The sequence below is a fragment of the Thamnophis sirtalis genome, unplaced genomic scaffold (assembly GCF_051295495.1).
Source record: "Thamnophis sirtalis isolate CommonGarterSnake01/CBP01778 unplaced genomic scaffold, rThaSir2_p1.2 scaffold_17, whole genome shotgun sequence".
NCBI classification, from domain to species: Eukaryota; Metazoa; Chordata; class Lepidosauria; order Squamata; family Natricidae; genus Thamnophis; species Thamnophis sirtalis.
Window position 1 is genome coordinate 211,643 of NW_028261397.1, and position 14,502 is coordinate 226,144.

The window sequence follows — 14,502 nt, forward strand, 5'->3', positions numbered from 1 at the left end:
AGGGTAGCGCTGGCCCGAAGTGGCCTGGCACGGCCGCCCCGAAACAGGTGGTGGTGCCCGGACGGAGACCCTCAGGCGCAGCGGCAGCTCGTCTCCTCGGGCGCTTCTGCGGTGCAGCCCCTGCAGCCCCCGGTTCGCTGGAATGGGCAGGGCCCCAACGCCGCCCCACCCGCCCCCGCCCCCCCCCCCCCAGTGGCTGGGAGTCGCCAGGATTCTCGCCGGCGGAGTCGGGCGGCTTATAAATGCCTACATGAATGCACGCCGCCCACTTTGGGCAAGTTCGGAGGCGGCGCCAGGTTGAATGGGCGATGGAGGGACGGTCCGCTTGTAGGCGCGTCCCGTCCCCTCTTTTGTTCCGAGACGCCGCCGCCGCCGCCGCCCTGTGTCCCACTCCGATGGCAGCACCGCCAAGCCTCGGTGAGTCTCCTGGGGTGGGGGGCGGCTCTGAGGATGGAGCGGGGGCCTTGGCTGAGTGGGCGGGGGGGGGAGCCTCTCCGGGTGTGCCAGGACGTGGGAGCAGAAGCCCTGGGCGTTCGAGGCTGAATCTCCCGGGGATCCACTTGGCGCTGGGCTTTTATCTTCCTTGGGCGCCAAAGGGGCCGAGTTCCCCTCCCCTGCTGGAAACGGCCAGCTGGAATGTTGTGTGGGTCCAGTGCCGGAAGGCTCTTCGCCGGATCCCTCCAGGGCTTTGGGAGCTGAAAGGGGTCACAGCGCGGAGCGGAGATCGCTTGCCGCCTGGCTGTCTGCTCCGTCCAGCCCCCTGTCGTTCGAGTCCAACAACTGGGGCAGCCATTAACCCTGTACGAGGGGCCGCACTAGGTGGACCCACCAAGCCCTTCGCACGCCCTGCCTTTAGCGAGAGAAAGCAGCAACTCTCCTTCGGCTCCCTCCTGCCAGACTCTGGACTTGCCAAGGCGTCTCGTTCCCCCCCCCCCCCCAGCTCTGCTCCACTGTGACACCCCACCCCCGAATTCCCATCCCTGGAAAACCTGTCTGGCTGGGAATTAAGGCAAGGACGCATCAGGCTTATTGCGTTTCTTTGAAGTGAGGTGGATGGTTTGCAGCTATTGAAGAGGCAACCAGAAGGGGAGAGGCAGTTGACTTGGGGGGGGGGGCTGGGAAATGAGGCTACTTTACAATTTTTTTTGACTTTGTTACCTTAGCATTTCAGTTTGATTTGAGTTAAAGTTTCCCATAACAGACGGTCTTATCACCACAGAGAGCCCCTCGGGTGCGATGATTAGGCACCAGGGCAGAAATTAGGAGGCTGTGAGTTCTAGTCTCAGGAAGCCAGACTTGGGCCAGTCCTTCTCTCTCACCCCTGGGGAAGGCAGCTCCTGCAGCTGCCCCAAGAAAGGCCAGCCTCCTCCTCCTCCTCCTCCTCCTCCTCCTTTGACAGCCACCTAGGCTCCCAGCTGAGAAGCTCCGGAGGGGGGGGGGGAATCTTTGCGCTGCCCCAGTTCCCAGCGGCTGCTTATGGACCTTTTGGTGCCAGCCCCAGTGGCAGAAAGGGTGGGTGGGTTTTCTGAGGAGCCTCTACGGCCCTTTCAATGCACCATGCAGGACCCGCAGCTGCTGCAGAGAGTCCCCTGGGAGGGGAGGGGGGAAGCGAGAGGGTCTCCCCAACTTCCTCCTTCCTCCTTCCTCCCTCTTTCCAGCCTCAGCCCAGAAGGAGGATGGTGGAAACAGCCTGGTCACTCAGCGCGTCTGCCATGAAGATCAGCTCCAGGACGGCGAGTGAGTCAGCATCCCTGGGGTCAGGACAGGGCTGACCCCTCTGCTTGGGGGCTTCTTGTGCACAAGTTGAGCCGGCATGCCTGTGGCTGCTGGTGCCCAGGTCAGCCTCCTGACCGGTTGAGGGGAGCCCCTCCGGGGTCAGAGAGAGGCTCCTGCTGGGGGGAAGAGGGCCAGGCTGCCCCTAGGGCCCCACCCTTTCCCTGCCCTGAGATGCGGCCCTCCTGCTTCTTCTTGGGTGGGTTGGTGGGTCTGGCTGGTGGGGCCTCCAAAGGAAAGAGGGGCTTTGCTGCTGAGACTGCAGCCGAGGCCCCTCAAGAGGCGACTGAATGCCTCCAAGGCTGCCTGGCCCTTGACCAGGGCCTGGCTGGTCCTTCAGAGCCTCCCTTGGGAGCTCGTAGGGGACTTCCCTCCCTCCCCTCCCACCCACCCTGGTGCAGCTGACCACGGTTTCTGAATGGATGGTCTGGGCCGGCTCTCTTCTGCAACCTCTGAGCCCTCAAGGCAGCCCTTGGGGGGGGGGGGTCAGCCAGGGCCTCCTTTTGGTTAAGGTGGGGGGGGGGGGGAAACCACTATTTCCTGGCCATGTGTGCAATGCATCTCCTTTGGCCCATTCCAAGAGTCCCGTTCCTGGCTTTTACACGGAGGTTGGGGGGGGGGCGGCTTCCAACTGGTGCAGGGGGACCTGCTACCACCAGCACTTCCTCCGGTCCCAATCCATTTGGGGGGGGGCTCCTAGCCTAGCAAAGGCTTCTTCCGCGCGAGTGATTGCGGGTGCACCTCGATTCACCCGCATAACACCTATCCTCCGCGAGCTGCGCTGGCTGCCTGTCGATCTCCGGATGCGCTTCAAGGTGCTATTAATCACCCATAAAGCCCTACATGGCAGTGGATCTGGATACTTGAGAGACCGCCTTCTGCCAATTACATCCCTGCGACCAATAAGATCCCATAGATTAGGCCTCCTCCGTATCCCATCGGCCAGCCAGTGTCGGCTGGCAACTACAAGGAGGAGGGCCTTCTCAGCAGTAGCCCCGGCCCTTTGGAACGACCTCCCCGTGGAGATTCGTACCCTCTCCACCGTCCAAGCCTTCCGCATAGCCTTGAAGAACTGGCTCGCCCGTCAGGCCTGGGGATAAGGATAGTTGCCCCTCCCGAATGATGAATGTGTGTTGCCTACCATTTTATTATATGTTTCTATCTTGATGTTTGTATTCCCCCCTTCCCAGTTTTATGTGAGCCGCCCTGAGTCCCCTCAGGGAAAAGGGCGGCCTACAAATTCTAATAAAACTCTAAACTCTTGAGCCATGGCTCTTCCGCCCCCTTTGGTGCAGGATGCGGGAGGTCGAGGTGGCCGGATACCCTGTGCTGCTGTTGAGGGAAGGACCGGTCATCCGAGCGCTGGGCGGCCGCTGCCCTCATGCCGGAGCTGCCCTCTGCAAAGGTGAACCCCTCCTCCCCCCCCCTGGGCAGCCTCCTCTGAACTGGGAAGGGTCTGGGTGGGGAGCAAAGGCCTTCGGGTGCTCTGGATCCAGGCTCCGCTCATGGTGAGGGGCTGCTCCTCGTGGGGACCCCAGAGAGGCCTTGGACCTCAAGAGCACCCCACGCCCCCTTGAGGCCTGGCTGCCAAGGGCTGGTGCTCCCGCAGTCTCAGCCGCCTCTCGGGGCATTTTGTGCTCTGGTTTCTCAGAGGACACTGCCTCCCCCTCCCCCCCCCTTCCGTGGGTCTCTTTTTCTGGCTTTCAGGCTACCTGGCAAAGGGCCGGTTGCGCTGCCCCTGGCACGGAGCCTGCTTCAGCACTGAGACCGGGGACATTGAGGAGTATCCCACCCTGGACTGTCTGCCTGTTTTCCAAGTACGTTTGAACTCTGCCTGCCCCCCCCCCCCGCAAGGAGCATGTATGGTCCCAGCTCCCAGAGGCTCCCATACACTGCTCTGGGTGGGGTGGGGGCATCTTCTCCAGCCGCCTCCCAGTGCCTCTTTTCCTTGGGGGCAACGGATGACTCTGGAGCCCTTAAGAGGGGCAAGGAGCCCCCCAGGTTGTCCTCTGCTGAGCTCTTGGGGTCCGTGCAGCAGTGCAGCTCCTGCCGGAGCCCCCTGCGCTTGTGAGTGCGCCCCACAGGCCTAGGCCCACTGGGCTTGTATGCCGTCCCAGCCGGGTGCAGCAGACTGGGGTTGGCCCTCCTCTTCCCACCCTGTGGGGCAACCCCAGTGCTTTGGCACAGCAGCCCCAGCTGGCATCCGCTCTGCAACCTGGGCAGGATAAAAAGACCGTCCTGAGGATGCAGGCAGATTTTATTGAATCATATCCCACTTTCATAATGACTCAAGAGAAGAGGTTTCTTATTTACACCCCACATTTATTACGTTTACAAATAGCCCCAGGTAGAAAACAGACCCAGTGCTCCTCCCTCCTCCTGTTTTCACACAGTGGGTTGGCCCGAGGGAGGGAGGGAGGGGCTGCTCCAAAGCCACCCAGCCAGCTTTCAAGCCCAAGGCAGGACTAGAACTCACCGTCTCTCCGTCTTTCCAACCTGAAGCTTTAACCGCTAGACCAACTGGCTGTGTGCTGCCTTCCAGATGAAGCAAAACAGAACCGGTTAGCCGACCTGGTGGGCGAAGCAGTGACAGAAAGAGGGTGCCAGAGATAACCCCAGCCATCGCGGGAGAGGGCTGTGTCACGGGGAAGGCTCAGGGCTGGCCAGGCGCAGCGAGGCAGCCTGGCTAGGTGGGGGGGGGTTAGGTCAGTTGGGGGACGAATGGGTCATCTGCCTTCCTGTCCTGGGCATCAGGAAGGGCACTCTTGGGCCCCCGGTTACTGCTTGTGGGGGGGGGGGCTCAGAAAGGCCGCTCCTTCCAGACTGCCAAGGGAAGGGGAAGCCTGGGACGGTCTGGCCCCCGATCTCTCAGGAAAAGCCCTTTCTTGTTGCAGGTGACCGTGGAGGAGGGGCAGGTGCATATTTCAGCCAGGATGAAGGTAGGTGGGCCCCCCCCGTGCCTGATCTATAGTGGCCAGCAGGGCATCTCACTGCTCCCCTCCCCTCCCCTGCCTGCTTCCCTCCCCTTCCTTCCTTCCTTCCTTCCCTGACAGGATCTCGAGAGCAGCCGCAGAGTGAAGCCCATGGCCAGAGAGTGCCAGATGGACCCCCAGACGGTCCTGCTGCTGGGAGCAGGTGGGCCTGTGGTCAAGGCGGGGTGGTGGTGGTGGACAGAGCCAGGCTTTGGTCCAGGGACGGTGCAGAGCTGGACCGGATCTCTCCCTCCCCTCCCTGCCAGGCCCGGCAGCCCTGACCTGCGCGGAGACGCTCCGGCAAGAGGGCTTCACCGGAAGGATCGTCATGGCCACCTGGGAGAATCACCTTCCCTACGACAGGACAAAGTTGACCCAGGTTTGGGCTGGGGAGGGGCTTGCCTTGGCACGTGGGGGGGAGGAGTTGAGTAGTGTGCAGAGGGGGGAGGGCAGCAGCTGCTGCTGCTGTGCAGAGGAGGAGGGGGGGTCACCCCCCCATTCTTGTGGTCAGGCATGAGCCTTTGGCCTTTGGAAGCTGCCGTGGGAGGGGAAGGGGGCTGGCCCAAGAAAGCACATTGAGGTCCAGAGGTGGGACACCTCCCCTCACGAGAGGAAAAGGGGGGTGCCTCAGATTCCTATCCCCCCTCCCTTTGGATGCTCCCGATTGCCGAAAGGGCCCCCCAGCTCTTAAGCCTTGCTTCTCCTCCGGCCTCCTAGTACATGGGGGCCCCAGCCGACAGCCTGTATCTCCGGAGCCAGAGTTTCTTGGACGCCCACGACATTGAAGTCCGGAAGCAGAGCGAGGTGGGTAGGGATGGTTTGGCACGTTTCAAGACGGGGGGGCACGATTCAACCTCCCCTTGGTGCTTTTTGTCCCGTCCCCATCCGGTGAGCAGGCGGCTCGGGCTGCCATGTCCCGAAGCTCAGAGGAGGAAACGGCTCCATTGAGGAAGGCCCACTCCTGCACTGGGAAGGAAACCAACCTCTGCCCACTGGGCTCCCCCCTCACGGCTCCCGTGCCAGCAGCCACCGCGGGAAGGTCTCCTTCGAGTCTGCTGCTGGCTTGGGGTCAGCCTGGAGGGGGGGAGGGGGTTTCACTTGGGCTTCTGCCCAACCCCTCTGCATCTTCCACACGGCTGCAGGTGGTGTCTCTGGATCCTGCAGGCAAGACGGCCCACTTCCGGGATGGGAGATCCCAGGCGTATAGCAGCCTGCTGATTGCCACAGGCAGCAGGTAAATGAGGCCCCCGGGGGAGGGGGGGAGCAGAGGGGGCGGCCCAGGTGTCACTGTGGGTACCAGGCGGGGACTGATGGGCTTCTCTCCCCTCTGCCCAGCCCTCGGAAGCTCCAGTGCCCAGGTTGTAGCCTGGATAATGTCCGCACGCTCCTCACCCCTGAAGATGCCAGCCGGATCCTGGCCTTGGCCCTTGGCAAGACCGTCGTGATTGTAGGAGCCTCTTTCATTGGTATGGGGACTCTGGGCTCATCTGCACCCCCAGCTATGAGCTGCCCACCCCTCCCGCTTCGACTTTCCACGCCTGCCTCCTCTCAGCTCCTGGCCTTCCCCCCCCCCCTCACAGGGATGGAGGTGGCAGCCAGCCTGGTTGGCAAAGCAGCCCAGCTACACGTGGTGGAGAAAGAAGAGCTGCCCTACCAGCTGACCCTGGGGGGTCAGGTGGGCACCGTGGCCATGAAGGTAGGGAGGGGCAAGCGATCCCACAGCGAGGAGGGGGGTCCCCAGGGGCCCCTCCACATAGGCTGATCCTTGCAGCCAAGTTCAAGCAGCCATTCCTGGGTGGAAAAACATCTCTAGCTTTCTTTTATTGTAGTGCGTCAGAGGGAAAGTTCCTGAGCAATGCAAACCTTTCTTTCTCTGGTGGGCACAAGTCCCCACTTGGCTCAAGGACTCCCGAGGCTCAGCAAAGCCCCTTCTAGGCCCCCCCCCCCCCATGGCCTGTGAACTAGAGCTGCTTCCTGGAGGAGCCCTGGAGGGGAGGTGACTGGATGAGGGCTCCAAGGAGAATAATCCTTCCTTCCTTCCTCTTTTTCCCTCCCTCCCTTCCAGATGCTCCAAGCCCAGGGAGTTCGGTTCCACATGAAGACAGATGTGGCCCAGATGCAGGGAGAAGATGGGAAGGTCTGGGACCCCCCCGGCTGCCCCAGAAGCTGGCAGATCAGGACTTTGAAAAGGGGGGGAGGGGCTGCTGCATCTCTGCCTCCTTTTCTTCCCCAGGTCACCAGCGTTGTCCTTAGCAACGGTTCGGTTCTCCCTGCGGACTTGGTGGTGGTGGGAATCGGTGAGTTGGAGGTGCTCTGGAACCATTTCCACACTGAGAGAGGAGGGGAGACGGGCAGGGCCGCCTTCTGCTGCTTTTTAAGGCAGAAGGAGCCGCTTCCTACTTCCAATGGTCTGTGATCAGGATGGAACAGCGCCAGCATTTCCTCCTCTGCCCACCAGGGGGAGCAGCAAAGGCTGAGGGACAGAGGGCTCTGCTCCTGCCCACCAGCTGGGGGCACCAGGGCTGCAGCTGGCCACATCTGGAGGGGCAGGCTTTTTCTTGCAGCTGCCTTATTAGCAAGGATGTCCCCATGTCCTTGGAGGGAGTGGGGCCAGCCCCCACAGGAGACCGCACTGGCCTGACCGGAGGCTCCTACTTCCCCTCCACAGGCGTCACTCCGAATTCCAGTTTTGTCCAGGGAAGCTCCATCCGCCTTGACCGTGGCGGTGCCATCCTGGTGGACCTGGTAAGCAGGGTGGGTCACCCTGAGGGAGTGCCTCCCCCCTCCATTCACTGACCAGTCTCTCTGCTCCCTTCCAGTTCATGCAGACCAGCGCCCCCTCCGTCTTTGCTGCTGGGGACGTGGCCTCCTTCCCCGTGGCTCTGTTTGGTGGAAAGTCTGCGTCCATCTATCACTGGCAGATCGCCCAAGCCCACGGTACCCGCCTCTTTCGAGCTACACTTTGGCTATGGGCCAGGAGGGGGCACAATCGTCAGTAGCCAGTCCCACCCCAAGGATGGCAGAGCAGAAGCCGGGTCTAGCTGGGCCCTGAATCAGCCCCAGGAGAAGTCCCGGGGACATCCTGGCCCAGGCTGGAGAAGCTCCTGGGAGGAGGGGGAGTTGTCTGAATGGGGCACTCGGCCTGCATCGACCCTCTCGTGGGGCAACCTTGGCTCAAGTGCAGGGAGCCTTTTGGCCCCTGCGCTCCCAGAGCAAGGCTGGGCTGGGCCTCCTCGGAGCCGCTGGTTTCCCCCACGTGTGGCGCAGGGCGAGCCCAGGGCTGCGCTCCATTTCCAGACCTTTTGCGTGGGCCCAACTGGGTCCCTGCCCCCCTGCCCCCAGAGCCCTTGAGACAGCCAGCTTCCTCGCCTGGCAAGGGGGGCAGACGGCCTGTCTCTCTTTCCTGCCCAGGACATGTGGCGGCCCTGAACATGGTGCGCAGGCAGAAGCCGCTCCACACGGTGCCCATCTTCTGGACGAAGCTGCAGTCGAAGAGCATCCGCTACGCAGGTACAGCTGGGGGTGGAGGGGGGGGGCGTCCGGCTAGGGCAGCGAGGCGTACAAGGTGGAAGCTCCGAGGTCCGGGAAGGCTTCCAGGGCTGCTCGGCCGGAGTGAACCTCTCCCTGCTCTTTCTCAGGCTACGGGAAGGGCCACACGGAGACTGTGCCGAAAGGCGAACTGGGCCAGGAGAGGTTCCTCCTTTTCTAACCTGAGGTGAGGAGCAGCTGGAGAGGCAAAGCAGCTACCTGGCTTTCAGGAGCAAAACAAGCAGGTTCTACGCAAGGAGGGAACACGGGGAAATCCTCCTTTCCTATTGTGATAATGGCGACCTCACCACCTCCATTAGCATCTGTTCCCCATAGTTGTGCCCCACCCAAATGCCGCTTAGCGGGACCCAGTCTTCTTCGCAGTCAGGAACACGGGGGGGGGGGGGAGGTTGGGGGAGGAAGCAACCGCCTTGCCTCTCTCACAGCTTTTGGGGCAGTCTGCACCAGTGGTGAAATTCAATTTTTTTACTATCAGTCCAGTGGGCGTGGCAGGGGGAAGGACACTGCAAAAATCCCCATTCCCTCCGCACAGAGCTGGCATTTGCCGGTCCTCCCAACTACTCAAAATTTCCACTACGGCTTCTCCAGAACCCCGTCAGAACCCCGCTGAATTTCACCCCTGCTCTGCACCCCTCCCCCTCCCCAGGAGATGGCTCCCCCCCCCTGACCACTCTTCTCCCCCAGGGATGGCTGGGTGACTGCAGTGGCCAGCCTGAACTTTGACCCCCTGGTGGCCGTGGTGGCCGAGACCCTGCACTCCGGGAAACGCATCTCCAAGCAGGAGGCAGAGTAAGTCCCCCTCCCCAATTGCCAGCCCCCTGGTCCTTTGTCCTGAGCCCCCCCCCCCCCCTGAGCCAAGTGGCCTCTTTGCAGGTCCATGATGGAGGCGAAGGAGGTGCTGAATGAAGAGCCGCCCCAATAGACGGCCTCACCGCTTGGGGGTCACAGGCAGAAGCCCCCTTTCACCCAGCCGAAATAAACCGAGAACAAGAAGACTCTGACTTGTGGTCCCTTTCCTTCTGAGACTTTTGAGCAGGGGGCCACCGACCCCCAGGAGGCTTTTGGCTCTGCTCCAGCCTTGGGCGCTAAGGCTTCCCGGCCTGGCAACTTTATGTGGACTTTAATTCCCAGAATCCCCCAGCCAGCCAGGTTGAAGTCCACGCATCTTCAAGGCTGGGAAAGTCTGCTCTGGCGGGTGGGATGGTCCGACTCCCTCCGGCTGGAACAGGCCAAGTCCTTTCTGTCAAAGAAGAGGCTGAAAGGAAAGAAGACTTCTGGGCCTCGGTTATTTATAGCTGCAGTTGTGGGGGAGGGGGGTGTAATCCCGCTGCAGGGCGAACTGGACCAAGAGCAACAGAGCCCCAAAGGGGGGGGGGGAGAGGGAAGGTTATGAAATCTGTCCCTGCCCTTCCATGCAATGTTCCTTCCTAGCTTAGTACGAAGGAAGCAGGACGCAGCACCCACCCAGTTCCAAGGCAGAAGCAGAATCCCCCCAACCACCCCAGCCCTCCCGGGGTTCTCCCTTGGACCGCCAGCTTCCACAGCCCAGCAGTTCCACGCTCAGCCAGCAGATGGAGTGGCCGTCCTGGCATCGATCTGCACGCCTGGAGGGCACCGACTCCTGAATGTCAGGGAAGCCTATACTGTCCCCCCCCCCCCCTGAAAAGGTTGTCTGGGGACAGGACAAGGCCTCAGAGGGCTGGGCCAGGGCAGCTTCTGTCTCCTCAACTCAGCTGGCAGGCTTCCACCTAGGTCCTGCCCCCCACCCCCCCCCACTGCTGGGCCAAGGGGGAAAGAGGATCACACACGCCCCTTTCCACTCAGCCCCGCCTGCCTCTTCCTGTCACATCCTGGGAACTGGGCTGAACACCAGGGAGCCCCTGGCCAAGCCCACCACCCCAGGTGCTGCTGCTGCTGCTGCTGCGATGAGGAGCAAAAGGGCTCCGAGGGTCCCACCACCCATGCTCCCTGTGTGTGTGGGGGGGGGGCTGGGGAAACAGGTTCACTGGAAGCCTCTGCCCAGCAACGCAGAGGAAAAGGAGGGGAGCTGGGACCTCCTCCGGCCAGGGGAGCAGCCAGACACCCCCATATCATCCACAGAGCCCAGCCGGGACCAGCCGAGGCAGCAGGCCAAGGCCCGACTGGGCGGGGCGGGGCAAAGCAGCAGTCCACCACTTGCAGCTGTCCAACGAGGCCCCTCTTGGCCCGGCAGGAGAGGCCTGGACGTCCCGGGGGCTCCGGAGAAGGACGGACTAGCAGGCTGCCTTACCTGTCAAGGACCCGGTGCAGCTGCCGGCCGGGGCTGTGTCGGTCCGTCCGTCCGTCCGTGGGCCGGCCCTGGCCGAGTGCAGCTACGGCCAACAGTTCTTCAACTGGCAGCTTTAGTTGCCGGAGGGGACGTAAAGCGTGCCACTGAAGAACTGCTGCGGGTAGCCAAAGGGGCCGGAGCGCCAGGCTGGGGAGGGGGAGAGAGGGGCGCCGTTAGAGCGGAGGGAAGACCCGGCACTCGCCTCCCACCCAGCAGAAAGACCGGAGCCGCTTCCGCCCCAGACGCCGCCCGTCGCCTGAGTCATCATCGCAGCCCCGTCTCGGAGCTTCTCCGCAACCCTGGACCCGCCTGGCACCCGGCAAGACCCGCCGCCCGCGTGGAACGCGGAGGGGAGCCCCGGCGGGGCCGCGCTAAGGCCGGCGCGCATTCCCCGCGTGCCTGCTCCGGATGCTCCGCATTCCAGCCGTCTGACGGCCCCTCCGACGCCGCTGAACTTCGGCCCAAGGACGGGCAGGCGCTCCGCCCCGCCCCCCGCCCCGCCCGCCGCCGGCTGCGAGGCATGAATCAGCAGCAGGGGCGTCCCGGCCGCGGCCACCGAGGCGCGCGACGGCGGCTGCCCAGTTTCTGGCCCGGCGGGGCGCGGCAGAAAGTTTCTTCGGGGCGGCGAGCGGCGCGCTCCTTCCCCTCCGACGACGGCCCGGCCGATCTCCCCCCGCACGCCCGCTGCCAGCGGGAGCCCCGCGGCCGCCGCCCTCCCCGGGGCCCCCGTCGGGCAGAGGCTCCGCTGCGTCGCCCACCAGGAGAGGCGGAAGGTGACCCGACTGCGGCCGCCACCCCTTCGATGGCCAGAACCGGCCCCGGGTCGCCCCCGAGTGTCGCCGCCCGGCCCCCTGCCCTTCGTCGGAGGAGACTCCGGCCGGCCGACCGCTCATTCGGCCCGCCACCGCTTGCCCTGCCCTGCCCTGCCGCCGCCGCCGCCACCGCCACGCTCGCTCACCGGCTGCCGCTGCCTCTGATCAGCTGGCCGCCTCGCTCGCCGCCCAATCGCCGCCCGGCCGCTCCGCCCTCGGATTGGCGGGCGGATCGGCCAACGGGCAGAAGCGGAGGCGGTTCCGTCACAGCCCCCCTCGCGAAAGCGGCCAATCCGCGAATGCGGCGGAGCTGATCGACGTGCCGGCCGCCGGGCGGGGGCTTGGCGAGAGCCGCCGGCCTGACCCGCGGCAAGGAGCCCTTTCCTTTCCCTGGCACGGCGCGGAGGAGGCTGCCGGGAAATGTAGTTTCGTCTCCGCCTGCGCCCTCCCGTCATGCCCAGCGCCACTGTGAGTTGGCATTTTCTTCCACTCGGGAGGGGGCCTTAAAGGGGCGAGAGCCCCTCCCCCGGTCCTCGCAGAGGCCTCCTGACCCGCAGAGCGCAGCCGTGGCCTCCCGGGACGCGCGGCGCGGCCCAGAGAACCAAGCGGGGCGCGACCACTCCCCCCGGAGGCCGCCACTCCTGCGCCAGGAAAGGTCCCCGGGGCCCCCCGCGCCGCCCCCCTTCGCGCGCACTGCAGCTTTAAGAATTCCACTTCGGTGACGTAGGCAAGATTCCGAGAAGTTGTTGCAAAGTGCGGGACCCAATCGGAAGTGGAGCTGTCCTCGGCCGCAGGCCAATCAGGGCCCCCGAGGGGCGTGGCCGAGAGAACTGAATTGAACCCGGTGACTTGGCAATCCTGGCGGTGCGGACGATGACTGTGCAGATTGCTTAAAGGGCCAGCGCCGCCCTTGCGCCCGATCCCGCGTGTCCAGCGCCCCCCCGCCCCCCGGCAAGAGCGAGCCGCTCGGTTCGGAAAGGAGCGCCCCGGACCCCCTCCCGCCCCTCTCCCTGCCCCGACCGGGCGGGCGAAGCAGCTGGAGCGGAGCTCTCATCGGTTAATCCGATGAGTCTGGAGCGGTTCTGGCCCGGCTGGGCCTTCGCAAGAAACGCGGAGCGCCTAGCGGACTACTTGGGTGCGATGCGATCCGAGCTCCTCCTCCTCCTCCCCCGCCAGGCCCTGAGAGGAGGGGCAGAGGGGACCGTAAAGGCAGGCGAGCGAGGAGGGGGCACGCGTGGCAAGGTCGCCCGCGACTGCTTCTGAAGGGTGGCAGAATCCTGGGGTTGGAAGGGGCCTCCGAGGTCTTCTAGTCCTGCCAGGGCAGGAATCTTCCATTCTGCAACTTTATTGATGGGGAGACGGAGCTGGGCGGTTGAGATATAAATAAGCAAATCTCATGAAGAAGGGGGGGGGGAACTAAGAAAAGATCTGGGGGTGAAAGGAGGAGCAGGATTGTGTGCAAGGAAACAAATGCGATGCTTTTCCGTTGAGTCACAAAACCAGGCGGAGAATCTTGGCCAGGAATGGTGTAAGCATTGATCTGATACATGAAAGGGTTGACGAAGAAAGCAAATACATTTTATTTATTTGTAACATTTGTATAACTGTCCATATCTTATGCCAAACTCTGAGGGGATCCCAACTTTCAGGCCTCATCAGTAGATATTCAAAAGATGGGAAGTCTTAAATGTTTCTCAACCTGGGCCACTCTTGCTAGCTGGGGAATTCTGGGAGTTGAAGTCCACACATCTTAAAAGTGGCCGAGATTGAGTAGAACTGACCTACTCCATTTCTATGAGTCTCCAACCTGAAATGCATTTATTTCTTATATTTGTACAGGGACTTGCCCAAGGCCTGGGTGAACAGCAGGGTCTTTGAGGCTCTCTGAGATGCCAGCAGGGGAGGGCATGGGGGGGAGCCGCCTTCTCCAGCCACCCTGCACAATGGGCATCCCATCTGAAGGAACAGGAGGAGGAGAGGGTGGCTGGAGAAGGAGCCCAGGGACAGATGCCCTTTCCAGCTGGCGTTTGCTGCGGCCAAAGGCTCTGCATACAGAGTGATGCTTGGCAACACCACACATTCCCATAGCAGTAGCCAAGGTTGGCCACAGGTCCGCAGCCACCAGGCTTCCTTCCCACTGGGCCTGAGCGTAGGGAGAGAGCCCTACCCGTGTGGTTCTGGGGCTGAGGCCAAACGGAAAGGGCAGGCAGCCTTTGGCACCCTTCTTGCCCACCTCTTCAGTTCTCCCTGGACAGCCATTCCAAGCTGAGCCACGGCAGGAGAACGCCACTTACTTGCTGTCCCCCTCCCTGAGTGGGTGGGCAGACGCAGAGGCCAGCTGGACTCCATGCAGGGCTGGCTCCACAGGGTTTTGCCCTAGAGGTTGGCATGGGGAGGAGATAGCGTTCAGCTGGCCAAAGCCCTGGGCAGCCACTCCAAAGAGGAAGGGGCCTTTTCCAAGTTGGAACAGCTTGTTCCCTGCCCCATCTTCCCTTCCCCATGGTGTCTTCCAAATTGGGGTGGGTGGGTGGTGGGCCAGCCAAAGCCCTGTCCTTGGCCAGCAGCAAATCCCCTTTCCGCCAGACATTCCTGGGTGAGTCACGGGAGGCGACGCAGCCCAGTTTCCAGGCAGAGCTGCCGACGCCCGGCACTGCCCTACCCATCTCCCCATCACCTAATGGTCAGGCTGACCAGCGCATTAGGAATTCAAAGCTGTGGGTGCACTGGGGGGGGGGGAAGGGGGCTAAGGAAGCATGGGAGGAGGGCCTTGCAGGCAGTGGGATCCTGGACCCCGAGTCTGGGCACCTGCAAGCCTCTGCCAGGCGGCTCCCTGGCCCAACAGAGCAGCGGCTCGGCCTCTTTCAGCTTTAGCAGAGTCCAGCCGCCCCCCTCCCTTCAGAAGACAGCCCGCCCCTCGCTCCGGCTCCTCTACTAAGGGACCTCGCAGGGGCTCCCTCCGACCTCCGCAGACAGCGGCTCTTTCAGCTGCTGGCAGTGGCTGGTCTATCGCCCCCCGCCCCGCCCTTTTACCTGCGAAGCTCCGCATTCGGCCGGGTGGGCGTGGGGGAGGGGCGCTCGGCCAGGCTGC

General features: G+C 63.1%; 2 protein-coding genes across 2 annotated transcripts; one reads left to right on the forward strand and one right to left on the reverse strand.

Annotated features, from left to right (window-relative positions):
- Positions 1–198: 198 nt before the first annotated feature.
- On the forward strand, positions 199–9,087 carry LOC106543383 (apoptosis-inducing factor 3). Its single transcript, XM_087702808.1, has 18 exons — positions 199–417; positions 1,659–1,737; positions 3,069–3,178; positions 3,481–3,590; positions 4,668–4,712; positions 4,827–4,908; positions 5,012–5,124; positions 5,463–5,549; positions 5,888–5,979; positions 6,081–6,211; positions 6,326–6,441; positions 6,811–6,882; positions 6,979–7,042; positions 7,414–7,490; positions 7,565–7,682; positions 8,157–8,255; positions 8,384–8,453; positions 8,973–9,087. Exons 1-18 carry the CDS (start codon positions 255–257, stop codon positions 9,085–9,087), a joined length of 1,743 nt encoding a protein of 580 aa, XP_087558934.1. The 5' UTR covers positions 199–254.
- Positions 9,088–10,346: 1,259 nt separating this feature from the next.
- Positions 10,347–14,460, reverse strand: LOC148042353 (uncharacterized). The gene is made up of 4 exons (XM_087702891.1): positions 14,445–14,460; positions 13,654–14,088; positions 11,561–11,804; positions 10,347–10,749 (listed from the first exon to the last, which is right to left on the reverse strand). The coding sequence occupies exons 1-4, from the start codon at positions 14,458–14,460 to the stop codon at positions 10,560–10,562; spliced, it is 885 nt and encodes a 294-aa protein (XP_087559017.1). The 3' UTR covers positions 10,347–10,559.
- Between the last annotated feature and the right edge of the window lie 42 nt (positions 14,461–14,502).